This window comes from Solanum pennellii, chromosome 2, assembly GCF_001406875.1.
Source record: "Solanum pennellii chromosome 2, SPENNV200".
NCBI classification, from domain to species: Eukaryota; Viridiplantae; Streptophyta; class Magnoliopsida; order Solanales; family Solanaceae; genus Solanum; species Solanum pennellii.
Genome location: NC_028638.1, coordinates 48,666,248 through 48,680,351, shown reverse-complemented (window position 1 = coordinate 48,680,351; position 14,104 = coordinate 48,666,248). Strand labels below are relative to the sequence as shown.

Here is a 14,104-nt window from a genome sequence, read left to right as displayed (position 1 = left end):
CGGTTCACCGGACCGGAATGAACCGGTACCGGACCGGACCGGAACCCGTTGACCGGTATGTTGATCGGTACCGGGATGAACCGGACCGGAATTACCGGGATGATTCATCGGTTCCGTCCTGTTCCACTATATACCGGGATGGAACCGGAATGAACCGGAACGGACCGGGATGGAACGGGACGGAATTAACGGGACGATATTTTTTGGAATTACGAAAATATAATTATTTTTTTTTATTTTTTAAGTATAAATTAATAGTTTTTAAATTTATACTATAATTTTTACTTAAGTTTATTTTAAAGATATTTTATTAATTTTTTTGTTGTTGTTAAGTTTGCAAGTAAAGTCTAATAAAGTTTTCAAAATTTAACTCTTTTAAAGTTTATACTTTATAAGTTATTACTTATATTCATTAATATTTATTTTATAAGTTATATTTATAACTTGTATCTTGTAAATATTAAATAAATAAAAATTTTAATTTTAAAAAAATTAAATTAAATATAAATTATATAAAATATAAAATATAAAAAAATTAATATATATTAAATAAATCGGACCAGAACCGGACCGGACCGGAATGGAACCGGAATGAACCGGGATGAACCGGTACCGGTACATCGGTACGAAATCACGGTTTCGTCCCGTTCCATGTACCGGTTCAGACTATCCCGTCCCATCCCGTAGGCAACCGAAACGGAACGAACCGAAACGAACCGGAACAGTACCAGAACGGTCCCGTTCCGTTGACCAGTCTTAATAGGGGACATACCCGTAGCCCATCCCATAATGGGACGGACGACCTTAGCAGTTAGCATAAACAAACAGGACTTTATTCTTTATAATACGTAATAGCATTAAAAGTCGACCACATTTTTGAAGCACTGAAAATTAGACAATTTTTTGACTCAGCATCTTTTATATGCTTATAGGCTATGGATATATCATGGTCATGTGATCTGAACTGTCGACAATCGACATGCAATTTCTTTTTTATGGATATATTACGAATTGGTGAATGCAATTTAGTAATACATGATACCCAAAAAAAAGAAAAAATTAAAGGATGCATATAAATTTATGATTACAAAATAAAAACAATGATACATACAATATATTTTTATGCGAAGGCGTTATTATTTAGAGGGTTACACAATTTTTTCGAATTATAATTTTGTCATATGTTATGACTTGTAATACTTTTTATATATGATTTTTAATTATGTAAATTTTACTTTAAAATATTTTAAAATTGAATACCTGAATTCATTGTCAAAATTAATTGTTTTGATTTCTATGTTCCGAATGTGACAGAGAGAGTAACTGTTTGTGTGTTTTTCCTCAAATAGCCCTTCAGAATTCAGATAATTACTTCACAAGATATGTCGTTAGTAATCTGTTACTTTCTACGTTATCTGCTGAAAAAGAAAGCATGTGGCTACGGTATATTTTAGATTATCTGCGATGCTTAAGGGAATAAATAAATTCTCGTGATGTAAGAATATGTAAGAATTGTACAATTCTTACATCAAAGATTGTAACGTGGAATATTTTGTTTTTTTTGGATGTGAAAACACCAAAGAATTTAAAAAGTAATTATTTAAGATAAAATTTTAATCAAGATAAATTTTTTCAAATGTATAATTCAAATATTTGTTTACTTTTAGTAAAAAATATGTTTGTTCATTATTAAGAGAGTTAATTTTTATCATTCTAATATTTTTATCGAGGTACTATTATTTAATGCACTTATTTCTATTCTATATTGCATAGATTATAAATTTTCTCACCAACTTATGTCGGTATTATATACATACATAAGAAGGAAGCTCGAAAAAGGGAAAAAACTAACCAAATATCATACGTATTAACTATGTTGGATTTAATATCAATACCAATTCTCCTTAAAACACCAAGTGCATTAAATTATTATTATTATTTAATAATATATATTATGTTGATTTTCATACATTGATTTACTATATCGAAAGGCCAATCAAACGATATTTATTTTAGAAACAAGTCATGCATGAAGCATTAATATGCTTGTGTTCTTTTAGCATTATATATATATATCTTATGGTAATTAGTTCTTTAAATTGTTTTTTTTTTTGGTTGCATACGTCACTAATTCAGAAAAGCAGTTTATAAGCTTAAAGAGAAGATTCATTCAAATAAATAAGATATAAAACGAATAAATCAAGTCATTTCATAATTATACAATTGAATGAAAAGAATGAGTTAGCTAACCCCTAGTACTCTTGTACAATAAACAGTTACTTAAAACCTTAAAAAAGTTTGCTTGCAAACTCTTCATCAAGATTTCTCAGATCTGATAAACTCCTTCCTAACTTCAACGCCACCTTCATTTCAAAAACTTCACCGTTTTCTCTTCTCTCCGTTTCTGTTTCCATCAAATTTGATTCAATGGATTCTTTCACATACTCGAAAAAACCAGCGTTGCTTCGATACATCTCAAACACCATTCCAACTTGTCCACCATGTTCAACTGTGTTAACTACACTCGCCAATGCTCCACCAACAATTCCTAACATAGCGGCCCAATTACATCCATCACAAGCCAAATCAGATTCAATAAACATTGAGCCAATTGCTGCTAGGCCTGTAAGCAATGGACCAGACATGGCTAAAAACTTGTTCAATTTCAATGCCTTTTTCCCTAGCCTAATATATTCTTCTTGGTCTTTTCTGCCTAACACTCCCATTATTTCCTTCATTTCCTCCTCTAGTTTACTATCCCAATTGTTATTATTGACACTTCTTTTCTGTTTTCGACGTTGTTGAGGCCACCAAACAGCAGGCTCAACAGATGATGGAAATTTCTCTAGCATTGCACCAAGAAGAGGAAGAGGGTACGCCTTGTCAAGAGCTAATACTCTGTCCATAGCTTCTTTCACATCAATACCCGAAGGGTGACCGATTGATAAAGTTGTTTCGATTTGGTTATACAGATCTTGGAAGAGCCTTGTTGCGTTGCGTTGTTCTTCAGCAAGCTGGGATGGTTGAATTGTGTTGATGATCGTTAACATGCCAGTAGCAGCCAAATACATCATAGCAGATGACATTTTTAGTCCCAAAACAGAATCACCTGCACTACTGGTAGCTGCAATGCCAGCCATTGTAGCAGCTGCTAGAGTTATTCCATTAATGGATGTTAAAAGCATACTGTTCCATTGGCTTCTCTGCTCTCCAATATTTCTATGCATCTCCACTCTATCTGCAACTGCCTCTTTGATAACGTAAAGCTTCTCGATAACCAGGGGATCCTGATTTGTATCATGAATTAATATTCTTGAAGGACTAAGCACTAGTTCCTCCATTGGATGGATGGTGAATTGTTCATGCTCTGATATTAGCATAGGGAGAGAGGTCTTGTTGGTACGAATGTTGGGAATATTAATCTTTGCTGTTCGTTTTCGAGAAGATGAAGATGAGTTAGCATTAGTACAAGACAATCTCAAGAAACTTGAAGCTTGAAGAGTTGCCATATATTGTAAAAGAATGATTAATTAGCTAGACTTTGAAAAAATTGGAGGAAAAAAAAATGAATGTAGTAGTTGTTTATATGTTATGTTATTATGGCAAAAGAAGGGTAAAGAGATGAGATTTATACAAGGGAAGTTGGTGCATGAGTAGTACTGTTATAGTTTTGTTTGTTAATAGTTGGAATTGAATGGGTAAATTTAATTTGGCGCAGTCACAATATTTGATATTTGCCTTTGTTGTCAAGCATAATAGGCTGCTTTGACATTGACTTTCAACAAAAACTTTTATAGGGTATGAATTTTGAAATGGCCAAACCCTGGGATTTTCATTTGCTTGGAAATATTATTCTCTACTAAGATAATATATTCAACACCAACAAAATGAAAGAATTATTCTCGATCCATCTGTTTAAAAAAGAATAGTCTAGTTTGACTTGAAACAGAGTTTAAAAAAAGAAATAAAAAATTAATCGTGTGGTTCTAAATTAAAGTTATGTCAAATGTACCAAAATGTTCTTTAATCTTGTGGTCTTACACATGTCACGTGGAATGTTAAAGTTAAAGTGTTACCAAAAAAGGAAATGAATTATTCTTTTTTAAACGGAATAAAAAGAAAATAGGATCATTTTTTTTTTTAAACGAAGAGAGTAACTTTTTATGTGAATATTTTTAGGGGTTGTTTAAATTTATAACATTTACATGTTGAAGCTCTTAAAAATAAACCACATTTCCTCTTCATCATATAATTTTCATGAAACTTGTTTCCTAACAAAAAGTATTATAGTATTTATCTATTTTAATTTTTTATCATATAGTAAATATAATAACAACAACATGAAATTCTCAAAAATAAGTTCAGGATAGGATGATATGTACGTATATCTTATCGCTGCCTTGTAAAGATAAAGACACCAACTTCAAAACAAATATCGAAAATCCCACATTATGTCAAATAAATACAAAACAATGTTGAAAAATTCATGTTAATACCAACAAGATAAAGATATGAGATGTTGAGAATATTGATTTGGGATGTAACTTGTAAGGACCATATTTGCCAATATTAATATGTCAAATATTTATTTGACTAAAAGCTAGCTTATAACTGATTCTCAAAGTGTCAAAGGCTGACCTGACTATTTGAATACATATTTTATACAGACAACATTCGCTAAAATAATCAATTCCTTTGACTTCTTTGGTAAACTGTAATAAATAGATGTTAACCGTGGCAATTGTAATGTCATTTGTCATTAAAAGCATTTTTTTATCGAATACTTATACTTGGTCAATAAATATATGTGTTTAAACATATATAACTAGCCATTGATCCTGATTAATTATTATATATTTTCATTTTATTGAATTAATTAATCATAATAAACTAAATTAATTTGATTTTAAGAGGATAAATATTTACCCAGGGGCGGAGCCACCGCGGAAAATTATATTATCTAGATATAGTTAAAATAATTTAATATGTGTATATAATAGATATTAAACCCCCTTCGGCTATTTCATGTACCTATTTCTATAACTTTTGAACCCTTCCGTTGAAAATTCTGGCTCCGCCCCTGTATTTACCCTACTACTTCCTCCGTCCAAAATTAATTGTCATAATTTCCATTTTTAGAGTCAAACTATAAGAACTTTGATCAACATGTTACGGTATATATTTTTATCATATTGATACGCAAAAAATTATAATTTATATTATTTTTCGTATAGTTTTTAAATATCTATTTTTTTTTCAAAAAAAAATATCGAATTAATGTAATCTAATTTAACTTTAAAAATTAGTCAAATTAACTTTCGAAAAATATAACATGATAAATAAAAGTGATAATAAACTATTATATATACTATATTATTTCTCTTATTCAAAGCTAACGCACATATGACCCATGATTGATGATATCAAAGAGAGGTGGTAATACATCATTTCTCTCAATATAATTCACTTTTTGTACTTTCATGAACATAATTCTGGCATGCTTTACTATATAAGATCGATTAATGATAGATATTTTACTATACAAACTATAAAGGGTTAAGAACCCATTGCATAATTGGAACTACACTCATACTTGGAGGATCGATTTTATGATAGTACTATATTTACCTTCATATTAGAATCAGGGGCGGATCTACGTGTTAGAGAGGGGGTGTCACGGCACATAGTGAACTTGATTGATACTTCGTATATTTATGTGTATATATATATATTGACAATATATATTAAATTTGCCACCCCAACAACAAGTAAATGCTTCGTGCCAGTGACGAAAGTTCATGTTTTGAACTTCAACGTTGCCTGTTCGATTCTAATGAGGCACAATTTTTATGTAAAATTTTATTTCCGTATTAGTAGCCCCATAAATAATCTACATATTATCTTTTTTTTTTTACATTTTTATGTTATATAGACGTAAATTTGCTAATATTTTTGTTGTAATTTTTATTGATTTTTTTTCTTCTTTTTCTATTTTAAGCATAAATTTATGTTACATATTTTTCGTTTTAGTCGATTTTCAAAAATGTAGTCTTTTTATTATTAAAAATAACTAAATTTTAAATTATTAATTTTACCTTAATGGAATAATTTATATAGTCGCACAAACATTTAAAATTTATTTTAGACTATAAATTATTAGTTTACCTTAATGAAATAATTTATAGTCACACAAGTATTTAAGATTTATTTTAGAAAATAAATTTCAAAAGTGTTGAAATTAGGATGAGGGTGTAATATTTTTCTTCTTCCAACTAGTTCTTACTAGCTCCACTCTTTCGTCTAAATTTCAGAAACTCGACAATAGGTTTCTCTTACTCTTTGTTCCATTATCTAAAACATTTGGATGCGTATAAAAAAATTCAACTGTGATAATTTAAATCTTTTTGAAAGTTTTAATTTATAAAATAAAATGTGTATTGCAATGAATTATAACATAAAAATCTTACTGAAATCACATTTGATTTCTGTTTGGCATTTTTAGATTTTCAGTTAGTATGAGTCAATACTTCGTCTATGACATTGAAATTATATATGTGAAATTGTGCGAGCTCTTTATATTCAATTTGTTATATAAAACGTGAAATATTTATAAATATAAATAATTATGTCATCATTGAGTTTTTTTGGAATAAGAAAACTCGCGGAGTGCAATTTAAATGGAATATATATATATATCTTATTTTATGTAAATACTAATATTATGGGAAAAAATATTCTTTATGCAAAATCATAATTTTTTTTGTTGAATTTATTTATCTCATAAACTAAAAGGATGAATAACAAAATAAATTCGTCCCAAGTTGCTATTTACAAGAGTCCGGAGCCTAAAGAGCAAAAAAAATTGGAAAAAAATTCCAAAAGGGTAACATTAAAAAAATTTCTAACCAAAAGGGCAAAATCGCTACTCATGTAGCGATTTATTTAAACGGCGTTAAGCAAAATCGCTTCTGGAGGAGCGATTTCTTATTTTGTTTTTGAAAAGGTTTGTTTTTAACAAATCCTGCCAAGGCAGCGATTATTCGGTTTCTTATTTTTTTAGTTGTGTATTTTAAAGGCAGCGATTTTAATGAACTTATTTTTTTAAAAAAAAATTGTACAACCAATAAATTTGATTTGGAACATTCACAACATATGATTAGTGCTTCAACAAGACAAACATGCATCCAAATGGAAAAATTTGAAATCTTTTTTTAAAAAAAAATATTTTTTACTAAAATCGCTGCAAAGGCAGCGATTTACAATACATTATTTTTTTTTTAAAAAAAGTTCATTAAAATCGCTGCAAAGGTAGCGATTTAAAATACACAACTAAAAAATAAAAAGCCCAATGAAATCGCTGCCCAAAAAAAACCTTCTTCCATTTAAAAAAAAAAGAATAACAAAAATCGCTGCCAAGGCAGTGATTTCAAAAAAATAATAATAAATCGCTCCTAGAGGAGTGATTTCGCTTAACGCCGTTAAAATAAATCGCTACAGTTTGCCCTTTTGGTTAGAATTTTTTTAATGTACCCCTTTGAAATTTTTTCCAATTTTTTTTTGCCCTTTAGGCTCCGAACTTCTATTTACAAGGCCTAAAATAAGTTAATATTTAATCAATTTGATGAACATAACGTATAACACCCACAACTTTGAAATTTTGAATCTGCCTTTGATTAGATCATTGGCTTTGATAAATATCAACATATATAATCTTAGAATGTATATTAATGTATTGTAATTATTTAAATTTAAGAGTTAAATAAACATATAAGCTGCATATATTTATTTTCAAAATTAAAGGTTTACGTATGTAATATGCGATGGGAAGTGCGTATACTTAATTAATTCCATTTTTTTATTTTATCTTTTTTCACTTTGATCATGTATTATTTTAAATATGACTGGACATAACACGAAGGAAGTTGCAATTATATCAATGCTAACCAATACAAATAGAAATCCTGTACTCCTGCTTTAGAGAACAATGAGGATTTCCGTCGTTAAAAGTCTATATTTCTGTCCCTAAAATTGTGCATCGATTAGCAACCTTTAAAATATATTTTTAATCTTCGAAATCCATTAGGAATTCTATTAACACAAATCAATAGTGAAAATTCTTTATAAAACATGTTTCGGAATCAATGAGAACGTTGGACTTCGAAAAAAAAGATATTGTTATGGCCAAAATATCCCCTCGAAACTCATTTAGATTAAGAACTTAACTTTTTGCCTAAATATCCAAATCAACGATATAAAGTCTTGGGACTATAATTGACCACTCTACTAAACCAAACTCAATTAAACTAATAGAACCCTCATCGTACGCTCGGATCACAAAATATTGACCAAAGTCAGTCATTTCAAAATAATTCAACTCAAAAGGCTCAAATACACCAAAAAATCTCACCCGTTAGCATCGGGGACCATACTAATCGTTCCTAGAACATATAATAAGCAGGAAACAGTGAGGGAAAGGAAAAAGTTGGTCATTTCACACATAAAAGTAATTTCTCAAGAAATGGAATATTAAACTATCTACCACTAAAACACGCGTTCAACCTCAAACAAAAAGTAAAAGAAGGTACCTGAAAGAGTGAAAAACTGATGGCATTTACTCCTTCGGTCTACTTTTATTTGTCATGTTGCGCTTTTCCAACGTCAATTTGATTAATTCTCAAAGTTAAATTAGATTATATTAATTCAATATTTTAAACAAAAAATATATATATCAAAAAATATATGAAAAGTACTATAAATTGCAATTTTTTTGCTTATCAATATGATGAAAAAATATATCTTAAAATGTTACTCAAAATTTTTATAATTTAACTTTAAAAATAAAAATCATGACAAATAATAATTGACAGAGATAGCAGTTAAGAAGTTGAAGCGTATTATCTTTAGGCATGTATTATGTATATCTCATGCGTATGCATATATGGGCTAAATCCACTTAATCTATACCATTTTTCGTGCGCAAGCCCATTCTTTTCTTTAAACAACTCTTTCATAGCCTACTAAAGGCCTTAGAGACTTAAGAGTATGTGACATTGTTGTTGAACGGGTCAAAAGTAATAAGAAACTATTTTTTTCAAAAAGAATCATGTATTAAGGTAAATTAATAAAATTGCTTTTTACATGACAAATGTTGATGAAAAGTTAAAAAAATTTCACTTTCCAAAAAAAATCAAATCAGAAGCAAAAATAAATTAAAATTGTTTTTTACATGATAAATGTTGAGGAAAAGGTAAAAAATTTCTACTTCCCAAAAAAAATCAAATCAGAAGCAAAAAGAAATTATCTTTTTCGAGACTAAACTATTCCTCCATATATATATATATATATATATATATATATACCCGTATATCTTTTATTAGTTAATTAACATATCTCATAAGTTTGTTAAGTTTCACTTTAAGAATTTTATTTATTATTTTTATACTTATGTTATCTTACACTACAAGAATTTTTTGAATTACGTGGGAATTTTTCTGGGATTAGCATTTAAATTCGCAAGAAAGTTATTTTCCTGCAAATTTTATATTAATTCTTAGGAAAATCCTCATGTAATTCATAATTTTCTTATAGTGTTAATGTCAATATATTATTATTTTATACATTATTTTACGTATTATTTTGTAGAATTAGGGGAAAAAATAACAACAATATTTTTGTAAGATAAGAAAAAAAACAATTAAATTAGCCATCCCAAAAAGGTACTCCTTTAATATTGATAGAAAATTAGAACATGTACATTTTAATTTTATTTAATAAAAATAAAATAAAAATTTTGGAATAGATATTTAACATAATTTCTCTCTATAAAGTAATTTTAATATTAAGAGAATATCGATATACTTGCCTTTTTTTGTTATTTAACTCTAAAAACACTTATTAAAAAAATTAGCACAAACACAATTTGCTTAAGAAGAACATTCTTTAAATAAATTTACCTAACACAAATTATTATTTTTCAGAAGTACTTTTCTAAAATTGAAAAAATATTTGTCAGCCGTTGGCCGCCTGCGGATGAATGTTTACATTGGATATGAGCTAATTAATAACGTATAGAATTTGAAGGTGATAACCTATTTGAACCAGTCAAATACTTTTAAAACGGTTTATCGACATAAATTAAGTTCTATCATATATTTTATTTGAAAGATAATAAATTATTTAAATTAAGAAATATTACTGGAGGGGTATTGTATTAGTATATACTACCCAACCAACCACTACACTCTAACGACTAAAGCATGAGCTATTGATTTATAACACAAAAGTGTGCATACAATGTGAATTTGTGTTATGACTTACAGACTACATAAACGGGCAATATGCCTCGTAAAGACCTCCCCGATGTGAGATTGACCTAAGGGTGATCATTCCTTTGGCCCGTCCTCATCAGCCCGCCCTTCTTCAAATATTTGTCAGACTAGAATCATTTGACCCGCTTTCTTGAGCTAGCCCTCCTCCTTCCCCATCTTCAAAAGTTAATTATCATCAACTTGAAAGTCTATCGGTCATTCTCTTTAAAACGCCCTGCCCTCTGATAGAGGCCACGCAGTTTCACCACGCCCGTCAAGTTCTATACTCAGTCGATCACATATCCACTTGTCTTTTCTTTTTTTAATTTGAAGTTTCAAACTTAGTCTTCTGTTGGTCACTAGTGAAGCACACAGGATGTGTTTTGGTTCTCTCATTTTCAATGCGTAATTAAAGTTTGAAGTCAAAGAAAACAGTTGAACTAAAAGAGATTGATGAACTGATCGATGAGTAACTGTTATAAGCAATTAACATTTGAATAGAAAGAAAGAGTCAACAATTGAAAGGATCTTGTATAGAGTCAAAAAATAATAATTAAGAATCATACAAGCTTGCCCTTTACTGTGCAACTTGTAAACTCCTACAAAGAATGAGTTAGTCCTATTTGCATAAACATTAATATGTACTACTGCATTTTGCCAATGCATTAGACATGAAACAGTTGAAACTTAGAAAAGCTTGCTAGCAAATTCGTCGATTTCTTCTCCCTTTGATAAAGAAGCAGCAGCAAGATTTCTTAAATCTGATAAGCTCCTTCCTAATTTCAAAGCCAGCTTCAATTCAAACACTTCACCATTTTCTCTTCTCTCCATTTCTGTTTCTGTCAAGTTTGATTCAATAGATTCTTGCATGTACTGGAAGAAACCAGCGTTGCTCCTATACATCTCGAATACCATTCCAACTTGTCCACCATGCTCTAATGTGTTAACTACACTTGCCAACGCGCCACCAACAATTCCAACCCTGGCTGCCCATGATCCATGATGAGAATGATCTGCAAATGCAGAGCCAACTGCTGCTAAGCCCGTGAGCAATGGACCGGACATGGCTAAAAACTTGTTGAATTTCAAGGCCTTTTCTCCCAGCCTAACATATTCTTCTTGGTCTTTTCTGCCTAATACTCCCATTATTTCCTTCATTTCCTCCTCTAGTTTACCATTCCATCCATTCCAATTGTCGTTGACCCTTTTAGTCTGCCTTCGACGTTGTTGAGGCCACCAAACAGCAGGTTCCACAGAAGATGGAAATTTCTCTAGCATTACTCCAAGAAGTGGTAATGGATAAGCCTTGTCAAGAGCCAATACTCTGTCCATAGCTTCTTTGACATCAACACTCGAAGGGTGACCAATTGATAAAGTTGTTTCGATTTGGTTATGCAGAGCCTGAAACAACCTAGCTGCATTTCTTTGTTCTTCAGCTAATTGTGATGGCTGAATTTGGTTCATGGCCACCAACATACCAGTAGCAGCCAAATACATCAAAGTGGAAGACATTTTTAGTCCCAAAACAGAATCACCTGCACTACTAGTAGCTGCAATTCCAACCATTGTAGCAGCAGCTAGAGTAATCCCATTAATAGATGTCAAAAGCATACTGTTCCATTGACTCCTCTGTTCCCCAATATTTCTATGCATCTCCACTCTATCCGCAACTGCCTCCTTGATCGCGTAAAGCTTCTCGATCATCAGTGGATCCCTTCTTCTTGAAGGGCTAATTCGTTTCTCAATGGGGCTACCATTTGTTGAGAACACACTAATCAACTCTTGTTCCTGTGCTAATCTAGCTCTTCTTTGAAGCTTTGGCAGAGAGATTTTAAATGTCTGATTATTCGGGATATTAGTATTCCCTCTAATCAATCCCCTTCTACATGATGTTGATGAATTCAATAAATTAGACGATTGAAGAACGATTGTCATCGTTTTTGTTATGATATTAATTGATTGAAAAACAAAGAGGACAAAACCTAAAGTTGAGTTTTTGATTTATGAATATTATTATGATATGAACATGGGACGTGTATATATATAGATAGATTATTATTATTATTATAGGGATAGTAGTTAACAGAAATAAGATTGATTTGACTGGATTATTATAAAAGGGGAAATAATAGTATGTTATACGTTATTCAAAGTTTGAATTGAATGGGTACAACATGGCTAAGAAGAATATTTCTTATTTTGGCTAGGCCTGATTGTACTTACTCTTATTGACTTTCAATATAGGAAAATTATATAATTAAGACCTTTGATCAACTCTTAATCCGTGTATCCAATTAGGTATTTCATGGTTGATGATACTTGGCATATATATAATTAAAGAGTGAACCATATTAATTTCGTCAAATTAAGAATTATTCTTGTTAATGAAAAACTTATACAAGTAGACTCACTTTATTAACCAATCAGTAGCAAATAGCAATAAATAATAAATAGATGAGAAAAAAATATACAATTTATTAATATAATTAATTATAATAATTTGTGTATAATTATATTATTATTATATTATATTACCTTAAAAACATGAACTCCTAACTTCAATGTTAAATTACTATAATATCACTTACTTAGGTTTTGACTTTTTCGATAAGTTGTGAGTTTTCCGATAAGATGTGACTTTTTTCAAAGGGTCGTGATTTGTCTATGAGTTGTGATTTTTCCAAAGAGTAATGACTTTTTCAAAAAGTTGTAACTTTTTGGTTAAGTTGTGACTTTTCAAAAGTGTTGTGACTTCTCGAAAAGGTCATGATTTTAATATAAGATACAAAAAATATTTTTTCGTACTACCTTTTCTTGCAATACATATAGGGACTTCCTCTTATTTTCCAACCATATTTTTTTCTCTTCTTCTTGCAAATTAAATTTTTTTGTGTAATTTATTGTCGTTGAGTGATTTCAAAGTTTAGCGGTATGTGAAGTACCACTATTCTGTTGAAGTAAGTCATTCTATCCTAAGAGGTTATATTATATATCCTTGAGTACTTGAGGAAAATAATTGAATTTTAAAAAATAAGTGTCAAAAACGCACCTAAACTATACCTTTTTTGAGTTTATACCTAAACTATTGAAAGTTTAAGTTTCATACCTAAATTATCACTTTTAGTTTGAGAAACACATCTCTCTCTCTTATACCACTCTCATCATGATATGTGTAATACACTCTCTCTTTTATTTTAAAGAATTTTCACATCACACTCCACATAGACAACATTTAATCTTGACAAAGAATAACTAAATTATTAGTATTAGTTAAAATTAAAAATTAAAAACTATTATAAAAAATAATATTTTCTTTATTTTATTTTATTTAAAAACTATTATAAAAAAGATAATATTTTCTTTTATAAAATAATATTAGCATTAAAAACCATTTTTTAAAGTTTTTATTTTGTTTAAATTTCTTTTATAAAAGTATTTCGTTTTTTTACTTCATCTCCTCCCCCTCCTTAAATACTAATTCAGATATTATTTTATTTTCTTAAAAAATAATTCTATCCATCCCACTAACCCTTTGCTTTCAATTTATTTTTAGTGTTTAGATATACATATTGAAAATACTTTTACTTGCCGCCACAAGACTTTTTAAATTTTTTAGTTATTTATGTTATATTCGGTACACTAGTGGAATTTTTTTCCTAAAAATATATGTACGTGTATATCTAACACCCAAAATGAGAAAAACATAAAATAAAAATAAAAATTAGGAGTGGAGGATTAAATAGGATGGAATAGATTTTTATTTTTTAAAAATAAAATAATATCAATTTCTATTGGGG

The 14,104-nt window shown here is 29.6% G+C and overlaps 2 protein-coding genes across 2 annotated transcripts; both read right to left on the bottom strand.

Moving 5' to 3' along the window:
- Positions 1-2,258: 2,258 nt before the first annotated feature.
- LOC107010110 (probable F-box protein At4g22030) lies at positions 2,259-3,509 on the bottom strand. Its single transcript, XM_015209368.2, has one exon. It carries the CDS (start codon positions 3,507-3,509, stop codon positions 2,289-2,291), a length of 1,221 nt encoding a protein of 406 aa, XP_015064854.1. The 3' UTR covers positions 2,259-2,288.
- A 7,368-nt stretch (positions 3,510-10,877) lies between these two features.
- LOC107010883 (probable F-box protein At4g22030) lies at positions 10,878-12,242 on the bottom strand. The gene has a single exon (XM_015210147.2). The coding sequence runs from the start codon at positions 12,240-12,242 to the stop codon at positions 10,995-10,997; it is 1,248 nt and encodes a 415-aa protein (XP_015065633.1). The 3' UTR covers positions 10,878-10,994.
- Between the last annotated feature and the right edge of the window lie 1,862 nt (positions 12,243-14,104).

Excerpts from the sequence above, each read along its gene's own strand:
- LOC107010110 (XM_015209368.2), bottom strand. The coding sequence starts at position 3,509 with ATGGCAACTCTTCAAGCTTCAAGTTTCTTGAGATTGTCTTGTACTAAT.
- LOC107010883 (XM_015210147.2), bottom strand. The coding sequence starts at position 12,242 with ATGACAATCGTTCTTCAATCGTCTAATTTATTGAATTCATCAACATCA.